The sequence below is a fragment of the Pelophylax lessonae genome, assembly GCF_965119305.1.
Source record: "Pelophylax lessonae genome assembly, chromosome: 3".
NCBI lineage: Eukaryota > Metazoa > Chordata > Amphibia > Anura > Ranidae > Pelophylax > Pelophylax lessonae.
The window spans coordinates 118,451,744-118,466,742 of record NC_138770.1 but is presented as its reverse complement, the minus strand read 5'-3'; the positions used below and the strand labels follow the sequence as shown (position 1 = coordinate 118,466,742).

At 43.7% G+C, this 14,999-nt stretch overlaps 1 protein-coding gene across 1 annotated transcript in view; it reads right to left on the bottom strand.

The window, feature by feature from the left end:
* Nucleotides 1–14,969, bottom strand: part of WDCP (WD repeat and coiled coil containing) — a 98,758-nt gene extending 83,789 nt beyond the window's left edge. The window contains exons 1-3 of the mRNA XM_082251175.1: nucleotides 14,848–14,969; nucleotides 5,120–5,180; nucleotides 994–2,908 (exon numbers count right to left, since the gene is read on the bottom strand). Coding sequence (XP_082107301.1) covers nucleotides 994–2,889 — 1,896 coding nt within the window. The 5' untranslated portion in view covers nucleotides 2,890–2,908; nucleotides 5,120–5,180; nucleotides 14,848–14,969. The remainder of the gene's footprint in view (nucleotides 1–993; nucleotides 2,909–5,119; nucleotides 5,181–14,847) is intronic.
* Between the last annotated feature and the right edge of the window lie 30 nt (nucleotides 14,970–14,999).

Below are 14,999 nucleotides of genomic sequence, written 5' to 3'. Positions count from 1 at the left end.
CAAACATATGTAGCATAAAACAAATTGGCCAAAAATTTTTAAAAAAATTGGTTTTTACATCTTTTTTGCGGGGAATTTCATATAAAAAAATGTTAAAAATATTGTTATTTTTTCAAAATAAACGCTCTTTTTTTGTTTATAGCGCAAAAAGTAAAAATCGCACAGGTGATCAAATACCACCAAAAGAAAGCTCTGTTTGTGGGAAAAAAAGGACGTAAATTTCGTTTGGGTACGGCGTCGCACGACCGCGCAATTGTCAGTTGAAGTCGCACAGCGCCGAATCGCAAAAAGTGGCCTGGACGGAAGACAGCAAAATCCTCCGGTGGTAAAGTGGTTAAAGGGTTTGTAAAGGCAAAACTTTTTTTTTTTTAACCTTACTGCATTTTATGCAGCAAGTAAAAAAAAAAAAAAAAAAACATTCTTCGTGAAGCTCCCCCCCTTGCAGCCCTCCCTAAATACATACCTGAGGCCGATTGGGATCCAGCGAGCAGAGGCTCTCTACCTCCTCAATGGCTCAGATAGAGCAGCGGGAGCAACTGGCTCGTGCTGCAGTCAGTCAATGATGAAGGAGCAGAGCCATGCCCCACTCTGTGTCCTATGCACACACAGCCTGGGGCTTGAGAGTGAGCACGTATGAATGTCTCCATAGCAAGCGGCTTGATATGGTGGCACTCAGCAGGGAAGGCTATTGCACAAAGCAGGTAAGTAGAACATGGTTATTATTTTAACAAAAAAAAAAAAAAAACACTTTACAATCACTTTAAGTGTACTTTGATGTGGTATTCTCTTTCAATTATAGAATTTGTAAAACAATTTACACTTTTTAGGATATATGTGGTTCCGTACTGGGAGGTTACAATCTTACAATCTTTGACCTTTTAATCCTACTTCCTCACTTTCCACCATCAAGTAATCCATTCATTAGATAAAAGTCACTCACACATTCAAGCAATCTGTTTCACATACTGAACAGTGATCACATTATAGAATTACCTGACATATTATGGTGACAAATGGTGCATCTTTAGATGATGGATATGAGAAAAGAGATTTTTTTCCATTCTGCGCAAACTCTGTAAGATCTGATAGCCGCTGTTGTAGACTGGAAACATTGCTGCACAAGCGCTCTAGATTACGGGACATGTACAGAATGTCCTGATCGGACAGTGGGGTGGCGTTAGGTGGATAATGGTTTGTCCTGCGCTCCATTTTCGGTGAAGTTGGCTGGCTTGAAGGCTTCCGATGCGCTTCCAAGCCCAGGGTCACAGATCGATTTTTCGGTTCTGTGTCCAAGTTGTGCACAGTCAAAGAGTTCTTTTTATCCTCAAAGTCGCTAGCACTTGATGTTGGACTTTGGTCATAATTATAACTGCGAATCTCCTCTATCAGTTGTTTCTTATTAAAACCTTGGTTCCCAGTAGTCCCTCCTGGAATCAACAGCTCCCGGCAAGCAAGGGGCTGCTCATCCTTATACAAGCTATGCACATACTTCTTCTTCCCATGTAAGAGTGCAGAAGAGTTGTAGCTAGACTGTGCACTTGCTATTTCTGCTGCTGATGACGTGGAGGAGTCTTCGTCAAACATTACCTCCTTCACCATTAAGCGGATGATGTATTTGTCAGAACTTGATGAGGGCAGAAAAGCTGGGTCGCATGTTTTCTGCCTTCCGACTAACACCAGCAACATTTTATCTGTTAGGAAATACAAGCCTTTCGGTCGTTCGTTCTTGTCCAACTGGATCTGCTGTATATTAGGCATGTTTGTTGAAGTTAACGAATACACAAGGACATGGCTACATGTGTTGGAGGCAACAGCTACAATATGAGCTCCAGGATCAAAGGCCAAGATGTCTGGAACCAGAATTCCTGGGATGCTTACTTTACGTGTGGAAGTCACTTTCTTCTCAAAGTTCACAAGGATAAGGTGAGAGGAGTCCTGCCCACTGCCTGTTATATAGTCCTTATGTTTGAGGTTAAGAAGTGGACTCAGTTCAGATTTCGAATGGTTGACCAAGATATGAGTTAGGTCAACAGTTCCTGGAGAAGTGACTGGGGAATCTAAAGACAGAGAGGTCCCAGAGTCTGTTGACTTCCGTCCAACGTCTAAAGAAAACTCTTCATCCATGAGCAGAAGACCAGGTTGAGCAGAAAAGGAAATTTCAGCAGCAGCTGGTACATCAAATGCAATACCAGCATTTAATGCACATATCCTATCTAGAGGAAGCTCTGTGGCTACTGCGACCTGGGAATCGACAGTTGATTCAATAGCACAAATGTACCCACCAACATCAAAGATGGGGCAAAAAGTACAGGGGTTAAGTAATTTGTGTTTGCTGTCCCATATGTAGGAATGAAGAGCGCTGCTAACGGCGACAACTAAACGACTTCCATCTTTAGTCCAGCATGCACAGTGCACAACTCCGGTGCTCTTGATGTCTGCTTTAACACTTGTATTGTCAGTGCGCACAGAATATAAGACCGAGACATCTCTCTTGGTTAATATGACCAAAATGTCTTTACTTGGATGCCATATGCAGCCTTGTGGAAGCACAGGAAGGGGATCACCGACTTCACACGTCTGGGAAACTACTAACTTGTTCTTTTCCGCATTGTTATAATACAGCTGCCAAACAGTGACGTGTTTCTTGTGCTGGACAGCCAACAGAGCTGGAATGTCATTCGTATGAGCTGGACCCCAATACAGGCCATGCACATGCTCAAACTGACCAATGACAACAGAACTTCCAAACTTTGGGTCCTCATTTTGTAGATGTAAGGCTGTTAGGATGACTTGCTTGCCATCTGTCCAAGCTAAGCCATGTACTGGGTGGATGGCTTGGTACAATGCGTTGAGGCCACTTCTCAGAAGCTTACCCTTTCCTAACTCCATACTTCTTTACACAGGACATCTGTGGATGTAAACAAAATGAATATATGAATGGACGAGCATAATTTATAGAAATTTTAACTTAAACGGTTTAGCCAGCATGTTTTTATTCTTTGCCAAGTATGATTACTCTTTGAAATAAAAGGTTAATTTACTGAAATGCAGCTGTGCATGGTAGCCAATAAGCTTCTAACTTCAGCTTGTTCAGTTAAACTTTGACTAAAAAAATCTGGAAGCGGATTGGTTTCTATGCAGAGCTGCACCAAACAACCCTCTTAAAAGTCAGAGATGAGATGCCCCGAGGACTGCAAGCTGCCTAGACCAAATCTGATAATACTCACTGCTCATACAGCTCATAAGTAACCTTAGGATTGACAAACCTAGAGCCCCATTTTTGCCAGCATTGCTCCTAAATACAGGGCTCTGTTATGTTATGCTGTTTCACACACTCAAGAAACACAGTGGGGTTGATTATCTGAAGCTGGAGAGTGCAAAAACTGGTGCAGCTCTGCATATAAACCAATCGGCTTCCAGATTTTTTTGTCCAAGCTTAATTGAACAAGCTGAAGTTAGAAGCTGATTGGCTACCAATCACAGCTGCACCAGATTTTGCACTCTTCAGCTATAGTAAATCAATCTCAGTGTGTCATCACCAAAAATTGGACATCTGGAACAGCAAATGTCATCTAACCTCAAACTTCTAGGGTGGAAATTTATGCTCAGACCAAGTAAACCAAGCTAAATAAGGGTTGGCGCAAGTGTAAACCTTTAAACGCCCCACTAGAGGCTGTTACGTTTGCCCATGCAGTGAACATCCCCCACTACATAGGTTAAGGAGTAGGTACAAATACTTACTTTATTCCTTGCCAACCGTCTTCCATTGTAAGAGAGGATGGCGAGGACCAGCACATATTCTGGAAGTGTGGGGCGTTAAGGAGTACCCAACTACTTGGATAAATTAAAAGGCAGCCTGGAGTGGGGCTTTAAAAAGGTGGGCTTCCACATTTATGATTGCATATTCCATTTCTGGCATAAGCCCAACTGGTTTTGTTAAAAAGTGATCTTGTTTGGCATTGTTTCCATCTCTCCCACTGCGGATATAACAAAGCATCTGAAGCAACAACTTCTATGGTGCTCATAGTAGCAAATCAGAAACCTTCCATACAACAATGAAAGATGAAATGTATTTGTTTACTTAGTGCAATATAGAAAGTGCTTTTCAGAGAGTTTAAATAAATAGGATAGGCACACCATTACTATGGCCAAACAACAAGGCAATTATTTACATATCAGTGCACTTCAAATTAGGAGACTTGATTGCAGGGTGTGCTAAAACTAGGAGCAGACACCTGAACACCTTTGCCCTTACTCAAGATGGCCATGGCCAGAAATGCTAGAGAGTCGTTTTTCAAAGTGATTTTTCCACAAAATAAAGCATAGGCATGGATAGGGGAGATTGCTTTGAATAATAAAAATTAATTAAATAGTGTTTTTGATGTGTGATGCTCAGATGCAGTGAAGATCTGCTTTAGGAAAGGGTGCTCACTGCTGTGATGTTGAGAGTAAGCCTCAAAGTAGAGTGCCCCCTAGCTTCTAAGCAGGATGAGGCTGATTATCTACACTGGGAGTAGTTTGTCCAGGCTTTGAACGGGGGCCATTTAAATGAATAGGGTTTTACTTCTTGGGCGTTTTGGAACGTTTTTTTTTAGCGTTTTTGGAGCTGAAAAACACTCAAAAACGCCCAAGTGTGAATGGAGCCTAAAACTTAGTCAAATTGATGAGAGTGCTAGCAAGGCCTTACATCAATATTTCCAGGACAGAAAGTGGTAATTATCTATGATAATGTTTTAAATCCTAGCAACAAATATATAGTTTACCTTAAATTGGACTGTTTTTTGTTTTTATTCCTCTAAACAAAACTGGGGCATCACTTTAAATAGTCATAAACATCTTTATTTTTTTTCTCTGTTATATATATTGTTATGTTCATTGAGAAATGCTAAATAAAATATTTGAACAAGAAACCTCTTCAATTTAACAGCTTCTGAAAAAAAAAAAAAAAAAAAAAAGTCAGAATGCAGGTGAAGGGGCCTGAAAGTAAAAGTTATAAAGCAGCACACCATGTCACACAGTAATGAGAGGATGCAACGTAGCTAACTAAAAGCATGACTAGCCTTGTACCCGTAGCAAAGGAAAATGACATAAATGGAAATGAAAGAATTCATTGACTTGCCTATTACAGGGCGCAGACTGATGATACCTTCAGGTAAACCCTCCTCTGTGCACGTTGCAACCTGTGGAGAGAGAGGCATGCCTGTTATCATGGCAGGAGATAAGTCCTTCTGCATTAACATCACTTCACAAGGAGGATGCACTAAGCCTATTAAGCCATCTGGGGATTTTCCTATCATGAAAGGGAGGGGATGTGAACACCACAGTATAAACAATCCATGAAAAAAACAAAACCCAAAACTAACAAAATAAGAAAACACATATACTCTTGCCAACGATTAGTGGCAACAAATTATTAGTATTATTTAATTACAGGATTTTTATAGTGCCAACAGTTTGCAAAGCCCTTTACATTATACAATTCAGGACAAGAGGGTTAGGAGGTCCTGCTTATGAGAAACTTCCAATCTAAAAAGGGAAGGGCGAGTGGTATAAAAAAGGTAGTAACTGTGAGGTGAGTATAGAAAGGATATGTTAACCTTTTGGAACACGTTACATGTTCCACCCGTATTTATGGTGGAACATGTAACATGTTCCAATAGCTGCAGCCTCTCCCCCTTCTGTCTTCTTCCCGTACCCTCTGTCCCTATTTAAAAATAATGCAGCTACGTGGGGCTCCGCCCACACAGCTGCATAATTTATTCACAGATTCCTATGAATGCACAAACTACAATTGCCGTTAGCCATTGTGGCTGACAGCTGGTAGTTCTGAATGGACAGCGAGGGTGCTGATGAGCAGCCTCTTAGTTCATTCACAGGCCCTGCAAGCCATACAGTGGGGAAAATAATCATTTGATCCCCTGCAAATTTTGAAAGTTTGCCCACTTGCAAAAAAAATGAAGGGTCTACAATTGTTATCATAGGTGTACTTTAACCACTTCAATACAGGGCACTTTCACCCCCTTCCTGCCCAGGCCAATTTTCAGCTTTTAGCGCTGTTGCATTTTCATTGGACAATTGCACGGTCATGCAACACTGTACCTACACCAAATTTATGTCATTTTCCCCCCACAAAGAGATTTCTTTTGGTGGTATTTGATCACCGCAAGGTTTTTCTTTTTTGCTAAACAAATAACTTTTTTTTTTTTCAAACTTTTCGGTCTTTTTTTTATGTTGTTTGTTATACAAATTTGTAAATAAATACGTTTTTTCCTGAACTGACAGGCACTGATGAAGAGGCACTAATGGGGTGTGGGGTGGCACTGATATGCAGCATTGGTGGGCACTGATACGTGGCACTGATGGGCATTGATAGACGGCACTGGTCGGCATTAATGGGCACTGGTGGGCGGCACTGATGGGCACAGCACTGGCGGCCACACTGATGGCCCTGAACCCTGATTGCCATCCCTGGTGGCCATAGTGGGCATCCCTGGGGGTTCAAGTGGACCCCCCCTCCCCCGAGGGTCTGATGATCTGATTACCAGTGCAGACCCCCCCCATCAGGAGAGCCGCAGATCGGCTTTTCTTTACTCGTGCCTGTCAGGCAGGTACTGAGGAAAGCCGATCAAACGGCTCTTCCTGTGTACTATGTGACCAGCCGTGATTGGACACAGCTGGTCACATGGTAAAGAGCCTACATCAGTAGGCTCTTTACCGAGATCGGAGATACGGTGTGTCAGTGTGACACGCCGCATCACCGATCGCCGCTCTGCGCCGCCCCCCCCCCCCCCGGGGGCGCGCGGAGCGCATTATCCTGCCGCCGTCATATGACGTCCGGTCAGGATAATGCAACCACTTTCCTGCCGTTAGTTGCCTATAGGGCGGGCAGGAAGAGTAGTTAAACAATAGACACAGAATATCGACCAAAAATCCAGAAAAAAAAAACACGATACAAATGTTATAAATGGAGTTGCAGTTCAGTGAGTAAAATTTGTATTTTTCTTTCAGTGTTTTTATTAAGTTTCAAAAAGGAAGGGAAATACAGATCACATGAAGGTAATGCAATGCAACAGGTGTCATGTAGAGGTTAAAATACAGGGGGTACAAGAAATAGTTGTACATAGAATATAAAATTTGAAGGATCTGAAACTTAGCAAGTAACACATACAAGTATACATACGAGTGTATAGCGTATAGGAGGATAATAATGGTTTTCAAAAGACTTTGACATTTGATTTCAGTCCAAGGTTCCAATTTTTGTGAAATCTATCACATTGTGCTGTGGTGGATGAATACATTTTTTCATAAGAAAATTGTGTGTTTATGAGATCCAAAACTTCATAAAATTAGTATTTGATCTCCTACCAACAATAATTCTGGCTCCCACAGACTGGCCACAATATGTGCTCATGTGGTACACAGGTTAGTCCTGTCAATTTAAGAAGGTGCTCCTAATGACAACTCGTTATGTGTATAAAAGACACCTGTCCACAGAATCTTTCATCTATTCAAGACCAAAGAGCTGTCAAAGGACATCAGGAACAAGATTGTAGAGCTGCACAAGGCTGGAATGGGCTACAAAACCATCAGCAAGAAGCTTGGTGAGAAGGAGACAACTGTTGGAGAGATTATTCGCAAATGGAAGAAATACAAAATAACCATCAATTGCCCTCGGTCTGGAGCTCCATGCAAAATTTCGCTTCATGGAGTAAGGATGATCATGAGAAAAGTGAGGGATCAGCCCAGAACTACACGGGAGGAGCTTGTGAATGATCTCAAGGCAGTTAGGACCACAGTCACCAAACAAACCATTGATAACACAATACGCTGTCATGGATTGAAATCCTGCAGCGCCCGCAAGGTCCCCCTACTCAAAAAGACACATGTACAGGCCCATCTGAACTCTGCCAATGGACATCGAAATGATTCATAGGATTGGGAGAAAGTGCTGTGGTCTGATGAGACCAAAACTAATCTTTGGCATGAATTCGACTCGCCGTGTTTGAAGGAAGAAAAATGCAGACAATGGCCCTAAGAACACCATCCCTACAGTCAAGCACAGAGGTGGAAACATTATGCTTTGGGACAGTTTCTCTGCTAAAGGTACATTGAGGGGCCATGCATTGTAAAATCTTTGATGAGAACCTTCTTCCCTCGGCCAGAATACTGAAGATGGGTCGTGGATGGGTCTACTAGCATGACAATGACCCAAAACATACTGCCAAGGCAACAAAGGAGTGGCTACAAAAGAAGCACATTGATGTCATGGGGTGGCTTAGCCAGTCTCCAGACCTCAATCTTATAGAAAATTTATGGATGGAGCTGAAAATTTGAGTTGCCAAGAGACAGCAAAGAAACCTTAGGGATTTAGAGAAGATCTGTAAAGAACAGAGGACTAAAATCCCTCCTGAGATGTGTGCAAACCTGATAACCAACTACAAGAAACATCTTGCCTCTATGCTTGCCAACAAGGGTTTCTTCCCTAAGTACTAAGTCATGTTTTGCTTGGGGATCAAATATTTATTTTACTCACTGAACTGCAATTCCATTTATAACATTTGTATTATGTGTTTTTTTCTGGTTGATATTCTGTCTTTATCATTTAAAATACACCTATGATAAAAAAAATTATAGAACCTAAAGTTCTTTGTAAGTGGGCAGACATACAAAATCTGCAGGTGATCAAATAATGATTTGCCCCACTGAATGAAGGTACATGCTGAAAGCTGCAGGGCTTGTCTGTAGGAGTCTGGCATTGCACCCCTGATCCACTGATGGTGGATGCAATGCTTTCCAGGCCCTTTAGGGAAAAAATAAATAAATGGACATATTTTTTCCTGCAAAAATATGTGAAATTATTATTTTTTCCCCAAAAGGTGAACTAGTGGTATTAAAGCGCTCCATAGGACACAGAGCCATGGCTCAGCCCCGCCGTCCTCTCATTGACTCTCTGGCCGTGATTGGCTCCCACTGCTGTCAATGGGCTCTCGCTGCTGTCTCAACCAATGAGGGGGGAAGAGTGTCCAGGGACAGCAGAGGCCATCCTGAACATTGCTGGATTGGGGGGCTAGGGGAGTTCCGCTGCAAATAGAAGATTTTTACCTTCATGCATAGAATACATGGAGGTAAAAAACCTTCAGCCATCCCTCTCATCTCCTCGGCCTCAGTGGCCACTCTTTTTTCCTCTCTTGCCCCCTCCCTCTCCCCTTTGTTTCCCCCTCATTCGACCCTCCCCCAACCCCCACTTCTAGTTGTATCCCATGACTGGGTTTTCTTTCTTCCCACAACGCTGGTGAGAAGTTATAGCCATTCTTATATCTTGACACACTCCAGAGTTTCTGACATTACGCTCTATTTTGTAACCAATACGTGGCTTTGACTTCATGAACATCGACCAGTGCTACACTGGGATTGGTACTGAATAATATATTATGTATAATGATATACAGGCATACCCCACTTTTAAGTACACAATGGGACCGGAGCATGTATGTAAAACGAAAATGTACTTAAAAGTGAAGCAATACCTTTTTTCATTTCTCAATGCATGTAAATACACTATCTCCATAGGAAATCTTGGTCAGCTTGACATGGCATTGCTCCCAAACAATGTGACAAGGACACCAAGCTTGGGGAGCAGGTTAAGGGGATCCAGGACTATGACATAGTAGATTACCTAGGCAAGCTGGCCAGCCACAAACAGGATATGGTGTAGTCCTGTGTCCCCTCTCTGTGCTCCCTAAGTTTGGTATCCCTGTCACTTATGGTTTGGAAGCAGTGCCATGTCAAGCTGACCAAGATATCCTATAGACGCCAATGTTAAAAACTGGGAGTAGTGTCATGCCAAGCTGAACAAGCTGTGTCCTTACTCACGAGTGTATGTAAAGTGAGTGTACTTAAAGCGGGGTATGCCTGTATATGTTATTGGTTATTTTGCCCCGATTCTGTATACCATTTTGCTGAACTTTTTGCTATAACTTCATTGTTATATATGTATATTTGTTCCTGTTGGATCACATAAAAGTCACATTGAGTGTGAATGCTGTATTTTTTCTGTTTGACTTAATAAAGAATTTGAAAAAAAAAAAAAAAAACCTTCAGCCTTCAGAACCACTTTAAGTAAAAGTTCAGTTTATAAGTAGAGGTGCGCTAGGTTTCTCTGAGAGATGATTTTTCAGGGATCGACTAAAAGGCACACAAAAGTAGGATATATCCTGAGAGATTGGGGTGAGGAGTTCCAGAGGAGGAGTTCTGGTGGTGAGCAGTAGCTAGAGAACGGGAGGTCTTGGGAGACAGTTTGGGTTATATTGAACTGTTGGGCAGCTTTGTATATTAGCATTTTATATTTTTTTTTTTTGGGATGAGCAGAAGCCAGTACAGGGATAATAAAGGGTGGACACTGATCAGTTGGTACAGTGGGAAGTCTGGCAGCAGAATTCCATGTAGAATCCAATAAGCTGGTTGTACACAAGTTGATTGATCAACTTGGGAACATTCAGCCTGCCCAAACATGCTTTGAATCTCGACTGATCCCTGCTGAACTGGTCAAGATTCAAACTGTCTATAGTCGGCTTAACAGATCCAATCCAATTCAATGTAATGATAGGCATACATGGGTAGATGTCAGTTGGTTCAAGATTAGCCTGCAACAGGTCACATCACCAATCCTGCTTCAACCCAGTCTGGCAATTGCTTACATGCAACATACTGGAGAGGCAGGTTCCATGTCTATACAGAAAAGAGAATGAACAATCACAGGGACTTTCCAGCATGTCTGTATATCTCCCAAACTTTATTTCAGATGTAGAGATGAATAAATAAGGGTACCACTTGACCTTCGGAAGATTTACTCCCCTTCAAGACGTGCCCCCCTTCCCCTTGTGATACGGCACTGCATAATTTTAAATGACAATTGCACGGTCATGCAACACTGTACCCAAATTAAATTTATGTCATTCTTTTCCTACAAATAGAGATTTCTTTTGGTGGTATTTGATCACCTCTGTGTTTTTTTTATTTGTTGCGTAGAAACAAAAAAAAAGAACAAATTTGAAAGAAAAAACAAGATTTTTTAAAATTTCTGCTTTAAAACATATCCCATTAAATTAACCACTTCCGACCACCTGCCGCCTTTTTACTGCGGCAGGGTGGCTATCCTGTGCAAGCCGATGTTGACCAACGTCGGTCACGTGCGGGAAAAAAAAGAGGACATCAATTTTATTTGGGTACAGTGTCGCACGACCGTGCAATTGTCTGTTAAAGTAATGCAGTGCCAAATCGCAAAATAGGGCCTGGTCATTAAGGGGGCAAATCCTTTCGGTCTTAACCATTTGCCGACTGCCTAACGCCGATCTACGTCGGCAGTCAGCCCCTCACAGGCAAAGTGACGTAGGGCTACGTCACTAGCTTGTGAGGGTCTAGGGAGCGAGCACGCGCCCCCGGAGGCGCGCTCCCGTGTGGTCATGGACCCCCCCCCCCGCGCGTGTGACCGGCGGACCCGATGTCCGCCGGTCACTCTGCGATCGGCGGGGAAGAGGGAGAAAGTCAGGCGGCTTGTGTAAACAAGCTGCCTGTCATTCTCCCCTGTGTATGAAGGATGATCATACGGTTCTACTATGTAGAACCGTTGATCACTCTTCATACATCTGAAGCCACAGCCAATCACAGTAGAAAGCACGCCCCTAGGGACACACATAGCCCCTCCCTTTCAAAAAAAAAAAGTTAACCCCTTCACTGCCAGTGTATTTTTACAGTAACAGTGCATATGTATAGCACTGATTACTGTAGAAATGTCACTGGTATTAAAAAAAAAAAAAAAAAAAAAAAAAAAAAAAAAAATCGCAGATCGCCGCCATTACGCGTTAAAAAACAACAAAAATCTTTCCCTTTGTTAGTAAACGCGATAACTTTTGCGCAAACCAATCAAAATACGCTTTTTGCGATTTTTTTTACCAAACATAGGTAGCATAAAACAAATTGGCCGAAAATGTTAAAAAATTTTGATTTTTACATTTTTTTGGGGGGGAATTTCATATAAAAAAATGTGAAAAATATTGTTATTTTTGCAAAATATACGCTCTTTTTTTGTTTATAGCGCGTGATAGACCGCGCAATTGTCCGTTAAAGTCAAGCAGTGCCGAATCGTAAAATAATCCCTTGGTCAGGAAGGGGGTAAAATCTTCCGGGGCTTAAGTGGTTAAAAAAAAAAAAACAAATTTCTTCATAAATTTAAGCCAATATGTAATCTGCTACATATTTTTGGTAAAAAAAAAATCCAAGTAAGCGTATATTCATTGGTTTCTGCATCTATAAACTATGGGATTTATACTGGAATTTTTATTTATTTTTTTTAAACTAGTAATGGCGACGATCAGCGACTTCTATATTGTGGCAGACAATCTGAAACTTTGTGGGAACCAGTGACACTATTACAGTGATCAGTGCTAAAAATATGCACGGTCACTGTAGTAATGACACTGGTTGGGAAGGGGTCAAACATCTAAGGAGATCAAAGGATAAACTGTGTGCCTAACCAGTGTTTTTTTGTACTATGTGTGCTGCTTTTACTAAGGGATGTGATGGATTTTATTCCTTGCTTTGCAAGGAAAGAAAATTCATCCCATCCCCACTGTCAGAACAGAGCTCTGCCTTGTTTACATAAGCAGAGCTCTGTTCTGTGTCTATCCTGGCCAATCAGTGGGTGCTGGCGGACATCTTCAGCCTGGCACCCGCTGATTGGCTTGTGCTGTGTCTGATCACAGCACAGTCGTGGTGTCGTTAGCGTGCGTGAGCGCCCCTTACCTGGAAGGGCCAGGTCACGTACTAGGTACATGATCCGGTGCGGGAGAGCTGATCTGCCGCTGTATAACTATTATGTGGTCAGCAAGCGATTAAAGTAAATTTACATCTACACCCATCCACTAAAATCTCATATCATCTTTAACATGTTAAAAAAGACCTCAGTCCATCCTGCCTCCCCCCCAAAAAAAAAAAAAAAAAAAAAAAAAAAAAAAAAAAAAAAAAAACCTCAGCTCTATATGCCCATCTTTAAACATTGTCCAGAAAGATTACAAAAATACTGTTAGTTACAATAATTTGCTTGTCTATTTAGGCACTGATGTAGCCCTTGGATCACAATGGCCCCCGGATAAGGCTATGTCACCAGTGCCTTCCAGGGAGATCCCATGCATACAATGCAAGATTTTGGGGAAAGGGCTTTTTTATTGTCATTTCTTGCCATGTCTTCAGCAACCTGAATCTCAGGTAGTGTAATGCTGCTCAGGTTGCCATAGTCATAGCAACATATAAATCACAACCAACACTAGATCTCATGCAGCGTATGTGCAAGAGCTGGCACTGAGGTCACTTGTAGCCACCCCTGGTGCAAAATCTGTGGCCCTTTTTGTGCAGCCCTTGGGGCCCCTGCAGATATTGACCTGTTATACCACTGATATCTATCAGTCTCATGAAAGAAGTCCCTAGTCTCCATCACCTCCTATAGCATGTTCAGTCTCTGACAGTCTCCTGCAACATGCCTGAAGTCTCTGATCATCTCGTGTCATGTCTGCAGTTTCAGTTAGAGGCTGTGGATACAATGCAAGAGTCATGTCAGCAGCCTCAGACCGTCTCCCCGTCCGCAGCCTCAGACCGTCTCCCCGTCCGCAGCCTCAGACCGTCTCCCCGTCCGCAGCCTCAGACCGTCTCCCCGTCCGCAGCCTCAGACCGTCTCCCCGTCCGCAGCCTCAGACCGTCTCCCCGTCCGCAGCCTCAGACCGTCTCCCCGTCCGCAGCCTCAGACCTTCTCCCCGTCCGCAGCCTCAGACCTTCTCCCCGTCCGCAGCCTCAGACCTTCTCCCCGTCCGCAGCCTCAGACCTTCTCCCCGTCCGCAGCCTCAGACCGTCTCCCCGTCCGCAGCCTCAGACCGTCTCCCCGTCCGCAGCCTCAGACCTTCTCCCCGTCCGCAGCCTCAGACCTTCTCCCCGTCCGCAGCCTCAGACCTTCTCCCCGTCCGCAGCCTCAGACCTTCTCCCCGTCCGCAGCCTCAGACCTTCTCCCCGTCCGCAGCCTCAGACCTTCTCCCCGTCCGCAGCCTCAGACCTTCTCCCCGTCCGCAGCCTCAGACCTTCTCCCCGTCCGCAGCCTCAGACCTTCTCCCCGTCCGCAGCCTCAGACCGTCTCCCCGTCCGCAGCCTCAGACCGTCTCCCCGTCCGCAGCCTCAGACCGTCTCCCCGTCCGCAGCCTCAGACCGTCTCCCCGTCCGCAGCCTCAGACCGTCTCCCCGTCCGCAGCCTCAGACCGTCTCCCCGTCCGCAGCCTCAGACCGTCTCCCCGTCCGCAGCCTCAGACCGTCTCCCCGTCCGCAGCCTCAGACCGTCTCCCCTCCGCAGCCTCAGACCTTCTCCCCGTCCGCAGCCTCAGACCTTCTCCCCGTCCGCAGCCTCAGACACACACACACACACACACACACACACACACACTCATAATACCAGCCTATACACAGTAAGAGATGTATGTATGTATGTATATATATATATATGTATGTATATATATATATATATATACACATACATACATACAGTAAGAGATATATATATATATATATATATAATATAAATAAAGGATATTGTGCTAGGCTATATACAGCTATGTAATCACTAAGCGTCTAATAGTTCTAGACTGGACTGTGAAAGTATAGCCAGGCTTCTCCCCCCTCTGTACTGGGCAGACACAAACAGAACGAACACTCTGTGTTCTCTGGAGACGTCTACACCTCCGAGTAACAGCACACGGTCACACGGACTCCCACCACCACACACAGGCCCCACCATAACCCCATCTCACCTACCACTGTACACCTCCACCGTCCGTACAATTCCTTCCCGGGCGTCGACGTCACCGGCCGCACACTGCTTTCCGATTGGCTGCTTGTTTCCTCGCCCACACATTTTCCGTACAGCAGCGTCCTCCTGTCTGCCTCTTAGCAACAGAGGCTGTCTT